Here is a 15,730-nt window from a genome sequence, read left to right as displayed (position 1 = left end):
ATACAAGTTTTTAAGCCCAAAAGGTTGTCTTATATGCCGAAAAATACGGTATGTATTACTGCCAGAGGGGGATTGTAATTTAGTGAGTTTAAAAATCCATAGAGTCGTTGCCATGATACTTGTCCCCTCCCGCCCTCTAAGGGACATACAATGAATAGAATTTGGAAGGGACTCATTAGAGGTAAGAATAGCTGCCTCCAAGGCAGTGGCTGCATTGTTGGCTTCAGAAAAAACCACCAATGTACGTGGGCCAATTGTGAGGTAATATAATAGGTGTGGAGGCAGGGTAGGGTCAACCAGCCCTCAAGTACTGGTAACTGAAGGGTGTCCTTGGCAATCCTGACTGCCCGCCCCCATTCAACCTCCACAGAAAGGAAGCAAGGATGGAGTCTATTTCCTTAAATTTATTTTTAGTGACATACTGGCGAATTATCCAAAACATATAAAAAAGGCGGCAGCTGCCCCGTTTTCATAGCAAAATTATACACCCTGCCCAGGTGAGGTACAAGCAGATCCTTGTACTGCATATACCACTCGATAGGGAAACCATCCAATACCGGTGTTTTGTTCTGACAAAGGATTAGATAGCCTCCCCAATTTCCTCAGCCGTCAGAGGAGCGTCGAGGAGTGTCGCTTGTTGGGTCTGAAGCCTAGGCAGTGAAATTTCAGAGAGGTAGTCCTCCAGTTCCGCAATCGTGTAGTGAGCTCTAGTAGCATAAAGGGAGGAATAAAATGTGACAAAGGCATTCATGATCTCAGTGCTCTGCCACTATGCCCCCTGAGTTCCTAATTCTAGGTATGCTGCAAGGCTGATAGTCCGTTCTGGAGAGATATGCTAACAAGCGACTGTTCTTATCGCCAAACTCGAAGAGCAGCTGGTTCTGATACAGAAACTTCTTCTGGGTGCGCTCCAAAACCTCCAAGTCCAGTTCTCTGGCCCCGTGCTTCCAGGCAGCGTGTGTCTCAGGAGTGGGGGTCGCAGAATAAGCGGCCTCTGCCTCTTTGAGAGACCCCTCTGCATCCATCAGTCTCGACAGAGAAGCCTTGCACGTCTGACCAATGGCCGCAGCAAAAGGGCCGCGTGTGGTGGCCTTAAAGGCATCCCAAACCACCGGAACAGAGGCGTTCTGCTTGTTAGTTACCCAGTACGATCCCATCTCTGCCATACACTGGTTCACAACAACCTGATCTGCTAACCACAGCGGACTCAGCCGCCACACACGATAGGAGGAGGGGGGTGCCCAAGGCGAGGTCCACCAGCAAAGGGGAATGATCGGACACTGCCCTAGGGAGGTATTTAACCTCAGTCACCATATTAAGCAGATCCGTTGAGACCAGACATAGATCAATACGGGACAGTGTACAGTGCGACTCAGTGACACGAATACTCCCTCCCATCCGCATGCTTCCACCTCCAGGCCTCCACTAAATCAAATTGAGTTAGAAAGGAACCCAGGGGGTGGGGGGCAATGTAGAGCATCGCAATCTATCAATGGCGTTATCCAACACTGTATTATGGTCACCCGCTATCAATAAAGGACCCTCCGCTATAGCCAATATTCATTACCTGCTCAAATAATGTTTTAGTGAAGTGGGGTGGAGCATATAAGCTAGTTACCGTATACGGCCTACCCATTAGCTCTATTACAACAATTACAAAGCAACCATTTAGGATCAAGTTTAACGTGTTTAATACTAACCGGTGCAGACTTGGCTATAAGGATGGAAGTTCCCCTAGCATGACTCTAGAGCCCTGGAGGTGGGTTTCCTGGAGTAGGATCACATGCGGATTGTGGCGTGCCAGGTAGTCAAATATTAATGATCTTTTTACTTTGGAGTTGAGCCCCCATACATTCCAAGAAACCAAACGTAATCTAGACATTTCTAGACCATATCACTTTTGAGCCATTGTGGATTTGGGGCTGTGTCACTACCACCCCCATTATGGACATGAGCTCCCCCATGCTCCATTGTATACACAGAGCTGAAGAAAGTATTTAATAAATTAGCCTTCTCTTTGTCCCCAGTCACCCACTCTTTATTATTATTATTATTATTATTATTATTATTATTATTATTTTGTAAAGGGCCTACATGCTCAGACCTGACCTTTTTTAATATTAATATATTCTAAGAATTTTTGGGGGTTTGTCCTGCAATCTCGTTAGTTTTGAATTTTTGCACCCTTGATTTCCTTTATAAATATCCTGTTATATTCTTTGTAACATTTAAACAACACTAGTGTTCATTAATTTTTTATATTTTTTAAAAGCTCTTTTCTTATGGTTTATAGATTTTTTTTAACTTTGACCGTGAGCCACATAGGTTTTATTTTATTAAAGTATTGCCCATGGGAATATACTTTGCAGTGAGGTCCCAAACAGTCTTTTTTTGAAGAATTTCCATTTCTGTTCTGTGTTTATCGATGCCAATATTCCCTCCCAGTCTAAGTCTTGGAGAGTAGCCCTCATCCTTGGGAAAATTTACTCTCTTGAAATTAAGTGTTTTTTTTATCTTTCCTGTATGGATTTCTTGCTTACAGCTAACACCAGGTGTTCCTTTATCTTAATATTAGTAATAAGCTCTGCATGGTTTGACATTACCAGGTCCAACAGAGCATCATTCCTAGTTGGGACCTCAATAAACTGGAACATAAAATTGTCCTGTAATAGGTTTGTACAATTTTGCCCTTTCAACTGTCCCATCAGTGCCATTACTCCAGTCAATTTTTGGGTAGTTAAAATCCCCCATTATTATCACTGTCCCAGCCCTTGCAGCCCTTTCCATCTGTGCAAGGAGCCGAGTGTCCATCTCCTCGTTAACATTGGGTGGTCTATAACACACTCCAATGATTAACTTTGAACTATGCACATCTATATTCAGTTCTATTCATAATGCTGCAGCCTCATCACACTCTATCCGCCAGGTCCTCTTTCACGCTTGCTTTGAGATTATTTCTCACAGAGACAGACCCTGCCACCTTTCCTTTTTACCATTTTTACCCTGTCTCTCCAAAACAGTGCATAGCCAGGAATATTAATAGCCCAGTCATGTGAGGACTGAAGACAAGTTTTAGCAATACCGATTACATCATATCTCTCCTCATGCACCAAAGCTTCCAACTCCCCTATTTTGCTTGGCAGACTTCTGACATTGGTGAACAAACATTTTAATGTATTACATTTTTCTCTGGTGTTTTTTATATCATTTTTAGTAGTAAAAATGGCACACTAGTTTCCAATGGTTGTTTGCAACATGGGAACTTTCACCTGCCATAACCCTCCCCCATCTATCCCCTTTCCACTCTCCATTATTGTCTGACCCCTAACTGACCTGTGTGCCCGATGTAATTCTAGTTCACCCTCAATCCTAGTTTAAATACTCCTCCAGCCTTCCCATAAACCTCTCCCCCAGCACAGCAGACTCTCTTCCATTCAAGTGCAAACCGTCTTTAGCATATAGGTTGCACCCCAATGAAAAGTAAGTCCAGTGCTCTAGAAACCCAAATCCTTCCTTCCTACACCAGGTCTTTAGCCATGAATTCAGCTCTCTAATCTCCCCCATGCCTTTCCTGTATAGTGTCATTGGTTCCAACGTGGACCAAGACAGCTGGGTAATGCCCAGCCCCTCCCAGTAATTTGTCCACCAGGGAGACAGCAAACCATTCGGTTGAGGCAATCCTGGCGACAAATTATTCTATCAGACCTTCTGATTATAGAATCCCCTATTACCACCAACTGTCTAGGACTACCTGAACTCCCCTCACCACCTCTACTAGACAGGTTGCTCTTCCAGCTGTTAGGGGTAGCAGTGACATCTAGGGCTGCCACCTCTGTGTTTGCCACCTCCACATCTTCACCCAACTTGGAAAATTTGTTTTGATGCACAAATACAGAACTGGCCGGCCTTTTCTGCAAGCCCCTTCTACTTTCTCGTACTACATTAACCCATCTTCCTATCTGATATTGCTGACTTGCCCCTCCACCCTCCATAAACCCTACTGACCACCTGCTCAGCAAGCAGAGGACCCCTTTCAGGGTTGTCCTTTCTGCCTAGTGTTGCAACTTGCTCCTCCAGATCTCTAATGCGAGCTTCCAGAAAGGGCAACCTGCACACATCTGTCACAGCGGTATCCATCCTGGAGCTGTTGCACCAATTTTGCATACATGTGGCACACTGTGCACTACCTTTAACCCTGCTAGCACTCGTTTCCCAGTTACAATATAATTACTTGTAGGAAGTTTAAGATGTTGCTCACAGTTTAGAAGACTCCTGTATTCGACTCTCCGCTTAAGTTAAAAATTCCACTCATGTTCACAAAGTCCACATGCAAGGCACCATCAGCAGGGAGCCAGCTCCTAGGGTAGTTTGTACAGACACTTATATACTCACCTGTGAACAATTAACCACTCCCCTTTATTAACAGGAAAAAAAAGCTGTTTAAAAAGTGTCAGAAAAAGGAGGGGGAAAGTAAGTATTTTAAAAACTGATAGCAAATGTATCAAATAAAGGAGGGAAAAAAAATCAACACTTGCAAGCAGAAGCAGTTAAAAGCACAACTCCACATGCAGACCCCACCATCAGGCATGCATTAAAAATGGGATTAACTCAAGAAAAAAGCGATAATTCTCCCACTCTACAAGACTGTGGTCCGGCCTCACCTGGAGTATGCTGTTCAGTTCTGGGCACCAGTCCTCAGGAAGGATGTACAGGAAATGGAGCGAGTACAGAGAAGGGCAACAAAGCTAATTAAGGGACTGAAGGATATTGGTTATGAAGAAAGGTTACAAGCAATGAACTTATTCTCTCTGGAGAAGAGACGCTTGAGAGGGGATGTGATTTTAATTTACAAATACAATACTGGTGACCCTACAATAGGGATAAAACTTTTCTGTGGAAGGGAATTTAATAAAACATGTGGCCACTCATTAAGATTAGAAGAAATTATATTTAAGCTTTAAACTGCATAGAGGTTTCTTTACTGTAAGAGCGACAAGGGTGGTGGTGGTTTCAGCAGGGAGCATCAATAGTTAAAAAAAAAAAAAACTATTGGATAAGCACCTGAACGATCACAACATACAGGGATATACAATGTAATACAGACATATAATCACACACATAGGTTGGACTTGTCTTTTTTTCAACCTCACCTATGTAACTATGAGGTGCATGTCAGCAGCTTGCTGATGGAGAGAAGCAGACTCTGGTAGAAATATGGAACAGAAAAAAGGCGCTTCTAAGTGCAATAAAACAAGACTTTAGCCAAAAGTATAAGTGTTTTTAATCGCAATTTGGCTAATAAAGTCTTGTTTTCTTGCACTTAGAAGCGCCTTCTCCAAGTTCTACCAACTGCACATTCAAACTTGTGTGGATGCAGCTTTCAGCTGCAAGGTTCCTGATGCAGCATTCTTGAGCTGTGTCATTTTACACTTGGTGCTGTTGGGCCATTCCCTCTGTTCTTGTGTTACTCTGCATTGCTCCTGTAAAAAAAAAAAAACACTGCATTCACGGAGTGGGGTTCTGTTTTGGGGGTATGCCTAGGGGGTCATATCCAGTAATGCTTTGCCAGTGTCCAGTAACCTGAAGGATGATCCAATTGCCTATAACCCAGGGTCTCTGAATATCCATCCTAAGTCCTATGTTGTACTTCAAAATATGAAATTTATAAGCAAGTCAAATTCCTATTTTCTTTTCTTTGATTATTTTATAATACTATGCCAAGCAGTGGTTCACTTTCATTTACAAGGTTTTATAAACAAATTTGTGACAGATCTGAAAACAAAACGGCAAGCACAAGGATTATTTCTCAACTTTAAGGCTTCATTTCCACTGACGTTTTTACAGCCACTTTTCTGAGCGTTTTTTACAGCTTAAAAACGCATGTCCATGTTGTTCTATGGCATCATGCCCTCATAGGCGTTTGAGCTGCAAATGGCATAGGCGTTTTTGAGCTGTAAAAAAAACGCAGGACCAGGGCATTCTGAAGCTCCAGAGTAGAGCTGTAAAAACGTCAGACGTTAAAAAAACGCTCAAACGCTTCCGCTGCTTTTTTGAGCTCCAGCTCACAATTTTTTTTTTTTTTTTTTTACAAAATAAACATGGGCAGGCGTTTTTAAGCTGTAAAAAAGGCTAACACAAGTGGCTGTAAAAACGCCAGTGGAAATGAAGCCTAAAATGAATTTCTTGACATATGTTAACATTTTTGCATTACTCACAAATTGAAAATGTATGTAATTGAAATGTATGTAAAGCATAACATTACTTACAATTGACAAATTTTTGTTTACAGATTCCCTTGAAGGGGATAATTTTTACACTGGAGTGAATCGTGATATTGATTTTGCGGGGTAAGAGAAACATAATGTGTATGTATTTTATGTTTGTATGTTCATATACACACATGCACAAAGCTGTAAATTAAAGAATACTTTCAGAAATGGAAGTAGTAATAATTATTTTTATTAATTACAAAATGGAAAGTAAATGAAGAGAATTCCAAATCAAATGCCTATTTGGTGTGACCACTCTTTGCCTGCAAAACAGCTACAATTCTTCTAGGAACACTTTGCACATAGCTTTTGAAGGAACTCAGCAGGTAGAACTAACCACAGATCTTATGTGCATGTAGGCTGCCTCTGATCCTTCCGTCTTTTCATGTAATCACAGACAGACCTTCTTTACTCTTGATAACATTGGCTGCATGTTTGGGGTCATTGTCCTGTCGTAGAAAAAAAAATGGGGCTAAATTTGCTTTCCTAATGGTATGGCATGATGGATGATTGTAGAGGAGACATGCAGGTGTGACAGATTCTGAACTGGCTGTCAGAAAGATCTGCTGAGGAGGATTTCTAACTAACAGAAAACCTGGATAAGTTGAATATTTCAGCTGCAGGTTCTACCAATCGGTACACTGGGGTTCCAGTGCAACAGCCTTACGTGGCAATGTCTCTTTAACCACCTAACCCCCAGAACAATATTGCTGGTCAAAAACCAGAGCACTTTTTGCGATTCGGCACTGCGTCGCTTTAACTGACAATTGCACGGTCGTGCGACGTGGCTCCCAAACACAATTGGCGTCCTTTTTTCCCCACAAATAGAGCTTTCTTTTGGTGGTCATTGATCACCTCTGCGGTTTTTAGTTGTTGCGCTATAAACAAAAAGAGCGACAATTTTGAAAAAAAATAATATTTTTTTACTTTTTGCTATAATAAATATCCCCAAAAATATATAAAAAAAGTTTTATTTTCCTCAGTTTAGGCCGATACGTATTCTACATATTTTTTGTTAAAAAAAAAATCGCAATAAGCGTTTATTGATTGGTTTGTGCAAAAGTTATAGCGTTTACAAAATAGGGGGTATTTTTATGGCATTTTTATTAATATATATATTTTTTTTTTACTAGTAATGGCGGTGATCAGCATTTTTTTTTCGGTACTGCGACATGGCGGACACTTTTGACACATTTTTGTATAGTATAGTAAAAATTACGGCGGGGTGGGATGCACTCTCTTATTCTGGGATAGCTTCATTTGATAACCCTGCTTACTGTTCCTGAGTAAGGGGTGGAGACTCTTTGCTTCTGGGCTTTACCTTTCCCTGTCTTTTATACACTAAAACTGGAGCATCAGCCTACGACCACACTTTGTGCAGTGTTGGACCTTGACTCCTACAAACCTCTGCTTTTACCAAGATGTTTTACATCACCTCTTGTTCAGATATTATTTTTGCACAAAGTTTGAAAATTTTACAACCCCCCCCCCCCCCCCCCGTAACCTTTTGTTTTCTGCTTGCTTCTATGTACTCCTTGGTGGGATCTGCCATGCAACTTTTGTAGGCCTTGCTGGCCTGACCCATTTGTGGGAGACCATCTCTTCAGGGTGCCATTGAGTAAGCTTAGAAAGATTTCACTTGGGTTAAAAGTACCTATCTCCTGCAGGCTTCGAAGTGTGAGGCAGGGACTTCTCAGCTTGGAGGGTTATTCTCACCTCTGCCATCAAGGGTAAGGTGATGTCTTAGCATTTGTGGACATCGCACATCTTTGTTTGGATGCAGGTGGTAGTTACTCTGGTTTACAAAATAAAATGCCCTCTTTTATGACTTTCATCCTCCACTTATCCCCACAATTTTTTGCAGACCTTCACCAAGTGCCTAAAGGGGCTGTTGAATCAGAGGATCATTTCTATGTTACAGGCCTGCTTCTACCCTATGCATCAGTACACCGATATGATCATTACCGTATATACGCGTGTATAAGCCGGCTTTTTCAGCAAGTGAGGGTCTTCCGCTGTGTCATGCAGTCTTATCTGTTCAGCGGCCGTCCACTGTAACAAAGCACTGCCGCCTCCTCATCTGTGATAGACTGATACAATGCTGGAAAACTGAATCGGTGTTCCATCTATCACAGACGAGGCAGAGGCAGCCTTTTTTTTACAGTGGACGGCCGCCGAACAGTTAAGACTTCAGTTGCATGACACAGCGGGAGACACCCAATGTTTGTAGTCAAAGGGTACATGAGGCTGCAGATAGGCATTGGTGACCCTCTTTTCCACTTACAGAGCTACAGTAGTTTACTCTTTTTCTTTACAATTAAAGAGGAGTTCCGCCCCCTCCTCCAAAAATTAAGTCAGCAACTACAAATGCTGTAGCTGCTGACTTTTACTATTGGGGCACTTGCCTGTCCAGGCATCCAGCCGTTTCCTCACCCGAGCCGATTTTTAAATAGGTTTTTGGGTGGTGGTGCCAACATCTCTGCTAAGGGAAACCAGCGGTGGTCAGCAGCTACAGCATCCTGTAAATAGCCCGGCTGTGAGGGGGGGGGGAGTGGCCGAACTTCCGGGTTACTTTGCAGCAAAACAGTTTTGTATTTTTTTGGTTAACAATACAATATCTTACTAAATCTTTATTTTGCAAAAATCCCTTTTTTTTGCTGAAACAAAAAAGGTTGAAATGGAGCCTAGACCCGTTAACAGAAAAAAATAAGAATGCAGTATTTATACCAGAGTTCCACTCAAACGTTTGCTACCCCCTAGCGCCCCCACCATTTGGTACCTTTTAACAGGGATGGGGGGGGGGGGGTTAACGGGTACCTATCTTTGCCAGGTATCCCTTCCCCACTTCCAGAGACGGTGCCGTTCCTTGGAATTTCGGCCCCCCTCCTGCTTCCCCCACCTCCGGGCTAATTAGAAAAAGCTTTGCACATGCGCAATAGGGACCCGAATGTGAAGCCGCAAGGCTTCGCTGTCGGGTTCCCGTACCAGCAATGGCGGTAGCAGCACCCGACAGCCGATCCTAAAATGGGCTGGGGTGCTGACTTTGTGGGAACCCTGGACAGGTAAGAGTCCTAATATTAAAGTGGAGTTCCACCCATAAGTATAACATTACATCAGTAGTTTTAAAAAGAAATGTCATTGGTCCTTTAAGAATTTTTTTTTTTTTTTTTAGATGCCTTCAAAGTGTTGTTGCTAGGCAGAATAGTTAATCTTCCCTCTTCCTGCACCTAGGTGCTTAAGCTTCCTAACCTACACCGCACAGACTCCTGGGAATGTAGTGGGTGTAACTTTCCAGGAGTCTGTGCACTCCCCAGTCTCGAAGAATCATGCGACTTGGACAGTATAGGTGCTGAAACCTGATCTTAAACCTATTACACTGCTTGTGCAGCACTGAGCATGTGCGAGATCTGCAAGGCTGAAATCCAGGAAGTCATACAGTCTGGCTTCATGATGCCCACACTTAAGATGGCCCCAGTCAATTTCTATTTTATAAAGTGTCTAAATGCTGTAACAACCTAACAAAACGGACCTTAGTTTACAGACTAACTTTACTAGAATACATTAAGCTTGTGTATTACAGGGGTATTTATATATAAAAAGTGAAATTGTGGCCGGGACTCCGCTTTAAAAGTCAGCAGTTATAGTATTTGTAGCTGCTGACTTAAAATGTTTCCTGGGGGTGGGGGGGGGTGAGGAAAATGGACATATTTCATTTTTTTTAATCGCTAATAACTTCTTATATGCAGGCAACTATACTTTCCATTTAAACTTTGTAATGTTTTCTGGACAGTATTGCCGGTTAAGTGATTGGATACACGTTGAATGTGAGTTCCTTATTAATTTAATTGTTCTTCATACACTGAATTTCCATTGCTTTAAATCGCCTTTACTGAAGCTATGCTGCATATTTTTTTTATTTGCCTTCTAGGAGCCTTCAACCAGGAGAAAATGTGGCTAAGAAAAAAATGGAGGAAGATGACTCTGGTTCTGACTGGGATATAAATGATGATGCTGATGATGATGACATTTCTCTTGATAGTATGTGTGAAGAAGACTTTGAAAATGATGGAACTGGAGGAGTTTTTATGAACACCTCTGAGACAGCTGAGGAAGAGCAAGGTAACCTATGTGATGACTACTTTAAAGAGGAAGTAAACCCTGATGGATTTTTCTTGCTCTTTTGTTCCTTGCAAAGTAAAAGTATAATGGGCTAGTGCAGGGCTCAAAATTCTCTACAGCTTTGTGCATCTCAATGACTGTTATTGATAGTCTTATTTTCTGTTCACCCTATTTGGAATCTAAAGAAGTAGAACAAATTGTTACTGAATGTTTATTATATTGATTATAGATTTGCGTTCCGGTATTTCTGCCATTTTTGGCTTTTATATCATTTTGTTATCAGTGACTCTAGATTTTAAAGCATACTTAGTATCCTTTATACCTATTCCCCCAATTCTGCCCCCTCCCCCCATTCTATCATGCATATGCCTCCAATTCCATCCAGATCCCCCCATTCTATCATACCTATTCCTACAATTCTGCCCCCCCCCCCCCCTCTATCATACCATATGATAGATGGTGGAGGAATTGGTGGCATAGGTATAATAGAATGGGGGGATGGGGACGGAATTGGAGGAATAGCCGGTATGATAGAATGGGGGCAGGGGGATGGAATTGGAGGCATAGGTATGATAGAATGGGGGAAGGGGGACGGAATTGGAGGCATATGTATGATAGAATGGGGGAGGGGGGGCGGAATTGGAGGCATAGATATGATAGAATGGGGGCAGGGGGACGGAATTGGAGGCATAGGTATGCTGGTGAGGGGAGGTTGGAAGACGAGGCATGCTGGTGAGGGGGGGGGGGGGGGTCGTTTAAATGCACAAAGCACAGGTTTGCTGGGGGGCATTGGAGGCAGAGACATACTGGGAAGAGGGATTATAGGTATATTTGGAGACGAGTCAAAGGTGTGATGGCGAGGGGAGACATAGGAGGAGGCGTTGCAGGTAGAGGTGTACTGGGGAGGCGTTGCAGGTAGAGGAGTTCTGAGGGAAGCGTTGGAGGTAGAGGTGTACTGGGGAACAGTGGCGGCTGGTGCTCAAAATTTTGGGGGGGGGGGGCGCAAACAAAAATTTTTTAAAATTGCAGTCTCACTGTGCCCATCAAATGCAGCCACTGTGCCATCAATTGTCACCACTGTGCCATGCCATCAAACGCAGCCACTGTGACATGCCATCAAACGCAGACACTGTGCCATCAATTGTCACCACTGTGCCATGCCATCAAACACAGCCACTGTGCTATACTGAATAAAACATTTAACAGTGTTATTTCATGAGATCATTTACAAATGCGTGTTTAAGGGGCAGGGCAAGGTAGAATTTAGGTGAGGCAACAGGTGGCGAGTAACTCTTAAGGCCTGGCTAGTAGCTCAGGACTTGAAATTTTGAGGCCTGGGCTAGTATGCATCACATACTAGCCCATTATGTGCCACTTACCTGCAAACGAAGCCCGCAATGTCCACGCTGGTGGCTGCGTCTATCTTCACCCCTTTTCCTTCCGGTGCCGTGGAATGCGCGGGAGCCGACGGGCACAATCATGCCCTTTATAAACGGCGCAATAGTGCCCTTTCTTCAGTGCACATGTGCTGACTGCAGCCGTTTACCACGTGATCGCTCCATCCAGGCCATCTCATGTAAACCGGCGTGATGTCTGGTTCCTCTCTCCCCTCTCTGTACAGTGTGAGCAGAGAGGGGAGTTATCGTATGCAGCAGCGCTGTGGGCTGCATATGTAGTGCCCACAGCGCTGCTCAGTGACATCTACAGCCTCAACCAGCCCCCCATCCATGCTCGGCCATCCCTCCATCCATGCGCGGCCATCCTCGGCCGTACTCTGCCTCTGTATGTGGCCAGGCTGTGGAAGTCTCACACATGTGGTATCGCCGTACTCGGGAGTAACAATCTATTTTGGGGTGTCATTTTTGGTATGTACATGCTGTGTGTTAGAAATATTGTATAAATAGACAACTTTGAATTACAAAAAAAAAGGGTTTTAACTGCTTGCTTCCTGCAGGACGACTATAAATGTCCCAACTTTGAAGAGGAATACCGTTGTTATGGTAGCAGCTAGCTACCATAACCCGGTATCCTCGTCAAGAGCCGGCGGTTCTCTTTCAGATATAAGTGGTCTGCGGCGGATTGTTTACATTCCTTGTAATAGAAAAAAATATGCCACAATTTTATTTTATTTTTTAAATAAAAGGTAAAATAAATAATAAAAAATGTTTTCTCTTATCGGCCATGGACGGACACAGCGCCTTAAATCTTGACAAGTGGGTTATGTTCCCTGTTTACAGGAGAGGACTAGGCAGAAACATGTTGGATAATTAAATACATGTTACATTAACAGAGTTGAACAGCCCCACACCTAGGGGGCGGTCTCTCCAGACATAACCCTGCAGCATGCAGCCTCAGTTTCGTTCTGCCTAGCAAAGGAGATGGACGTATGGCTCCCTTCGTGCCCAGCGCCCTGAGGAGAAATTTTATTTTGTTTTATTTTACCTTTTTCTTGAAGAATCTTCTTTCAATTGTCGGCTGAGAGACAGGCTGGATAATATAGATCCTTGTAGTCTACTCAGTCCGACCAGCGAGCGTGGGCACACCTTTGCAAAGAGGCTGGGTCTGCCACGCCATAACCCATGGCTCCTGTGGTGGCCGGCGAGCTTTGCTCTGAGGTCCACATATGACTCAGCTGTGGTGTTGTCTCACTCACAGTGGACCGGGCCGACAGCTACCTCCATTGCGGTTGTAGTTCTGTCAGGAATGCGTCAGCGACTCCTCGCTCTGGCGGGTAAGTACAGTCCCTCCCACTTCGGTTGGTTGGTACGGCTGGGGTTTAGGCCTGGGAATACCAGGTGCTGTGGACCCTGTCTACTGTTCATAGTCCTACTATTTTGGGCGATCAGGCTATGCTTCTCCTTGTGTTCGAGGAGGTTGCAAGGTCGTCCGATCTGGATTCAGCCAGACAACGCCACGGCCGTGGCTTCGGTCTACCATCAGGTATACCGGCAGGCGGACTACTGGAGTCGCCAGATGCTGGACCAGGGCAACTGGTCTTTGTGCTTGGTGTTTCGGCTCCCTTGCAGGAGGTGAGTCTCACAGGAATGATTATAGCTCAGCGGTAGACTGCCTGCCCTGCATGCATTTGACTCTGTGTTCAAGCCCGGGAAGGTCTGCGTTGTCACGAGGCCAGGGTTCGCCGTGGGCTTCTCCACTCATGGATCTCGGCCAGGTCTAGTGATCTGGTACAGATGCGTCAGTCGCGCTGGTGGCCCGGTGGGGTCTGTATCGGCGGCTTTATGCCGTTCCTCCATTGTTGTTGTTTCCTCGGCTGCTCCAGAGCGTGGAGGCTGAGCCCGATGATTCTAATCGCTCCAGATTGGCCTCGGCGTCCTTGGTACGCCGATTTCGGGTGCCTTGTAGCTGAGGTACCCTGGCAGTTGCCAAGGCGGGAGGTCTTTCTGTCTCGAGGTCCCATACGTCGTCCTGTTGTACAGTCACTGACTTGCTCAACATGGCTATTGGAAGCCAGACTTTAAGAGACTGGGGTCTGTCCGACTCGGTCATCTCACCCATGCTGAGGGCATGGTAGTTGTCTTCCGGAGGATCTACCGTTGCACCTGGCAGGCCTACATCTCTTGGTGCAGTGATGAGATGAAGTGATGTCCACGGACGTACTTGGTGGCCAGGGTCCTGCTGTTTTTACAGCTTGGAGTAGATCTAAAAATAGCTTAAAGCACCGTTTGGGGGCAGATTTCAGCCTTGGCTGTGTTCTTTCAGTGGCCTTTTTGCGACCCGTTCCCTGGTGGGTACCTCATTGTGCAGGGGGTTTGTCATATACTTTCCCCTCTTGGCCCATTTCTTCCCCCATGAGTTTTGACTTTGGTGCTCTCGGTTCTTCAGGAACCTTCCTTTTGGAAACATCAGAGAGATTTTCTCTTGACACTGTCTCAGAAGGTGGCCCCTTTAGTGGCCGTTACCTCTGTTAGAGGGTTCTCTGAGTTGGAGGTCTTGTCTTTCAAGCCGCCATGCTTGATCCTCCATAAGGATTAGGTGATGGTGCGCCCGCGACCTTCCCTTCTTCCGAAGGTGGTTTCGGCCTTTCGCCTGAATAAGAACATTGTTCTTCCATCCTTATGTCCTCGGCCGGGCGCATCCTTCAGAGGTTGCTTTTCATACTTTAGGCGTGGTAAGCGCTTTGCGGGGGTGTACCTGCCTGCTACGGCTCAGTTTTGGAGATCTGACCCTCTTTTGTGTCGGTGTCTGGTCCACAAAAAGGCCTAGCAGTCTTGTCGACCACCATTTCTCGGTGGATCAGGCAGACCGTCATACAGGCCCATGCTCTTAGGGGGCGGGCCCCCTTTCGACCAGGGCAATTGGTGCTTCCTGTTTTTTTTCCTGACATCATGCATCGGTCTCGCAGATGTGCTGGGCGGCAACTTGGTCATCCGTTCACGCTTTTTACAAAATGTACATGGTTGCTGTGAGTGCATCTTCTGATGCTTCTTTCGGCCGCTATTTTTTGCAGGTGGCCGTTTAAAGTTGAACCTCCTCCATTGAGGAGCTCTGCTTGCTTTGGGGTGAAGTTAAAATTGGTTTTACTGATATATTTCCCACCCCTCGTTTTTGTCACTGCTTGGGGACATCCCACTTGTCAAGATTTAAGGAGCTGTGGTCCGTCCATGGACGATAAGAGAAAATAGGATTTTTTGTACTCACTGTAAAATCCTTTTCTCTGAGTCCATGGACGGACACAGCACCCACCCCTCCTTTTTAGGTTTGTACTGCTTGTTACGAACTGAGGCTGCATGCTGGCAGGAGGAGGGTTATGTCTGGAGGGACCGCCCCCTGGGCGGGGCTGTTCAACTCTGTTAATGTAACGTATTTAATTATCCAACATGTTTCTGCCTAGTCCTCTCCTGTAAACAGGGAACATAACCCACTTGTCAAAATTTAAGGAGCTGTGTCCGTCCATGGACTCGGAGAAAGGGATTTTACAGAGTACAAAAAAATCCTATTTTTAAACACTCCTCGTCCTGCCGAGCTCACGTGCAGAAGCAAACGCATACGTGAGTAACGCCTGCATATGAAAACGGTGTTCAAGCCACACATGTGAGGTATCGCCGCAATCGGTATAGCAAGAGCAATATTTCTAGCATTAGACCTTCTCTAACTCAAAACATGCAGCCTGTAGAAACTTTTAAAATGTTGCCTATGGAGATTTTAAAGGGTAAAAGTTTGTCGCCATTCCACGAGCGGGTGCAATTTTGAAGCTTGACATCTTTCACAATATTAAAAAAAATTGGGCTAACTTTACTGTTTTATTTTTTTTTTATTAAAAAAAAAAATGTATAATATATATTCTAGCAAAAAAAAAAAATGTTTTAACTTTAAATGCCAAA

General features: G+C 44.5%; 1 protein-coding gene across 1 annotated transcript in view; it reads left to right on the top strand.

Moving 5' to 3' along the window:
- CEBPZ (CCAAT enhancer binding protein zeta) overlaps positions 1–15,730 on the top strand; it is a 173,040-nt gene that overhangs the window by 120,512 nt on the left and 36,798 nt on the right. Inside the window, 2 exon segments of the mRNA XM_040347790.1 lie at positions 6,290–6,347; positions 10,198–10,388. Of these exon segments, the coding sequence (XP_040203724.1) occupies positions 6,290–6,347; positions 10,198–10,388 (249 nt within the window).

The sequence above is a fragment of the Rana temporaria genome, chromosome 4 (genome assembly GCF_905171775.1).
Source record: "Rana temporaria chromosome 4, aRanTem1.1, whole genome shotgun sequence".
NCBI lineage: Eukaryota > Metazoa > Chordata > Amphibia > Anura > Ranidae > Rana > Rana temporaria.
Note: the sequence above shows the minus strand (reverse complement) of the source record. Positions and strands in the feature narration are given on the sequence as shown.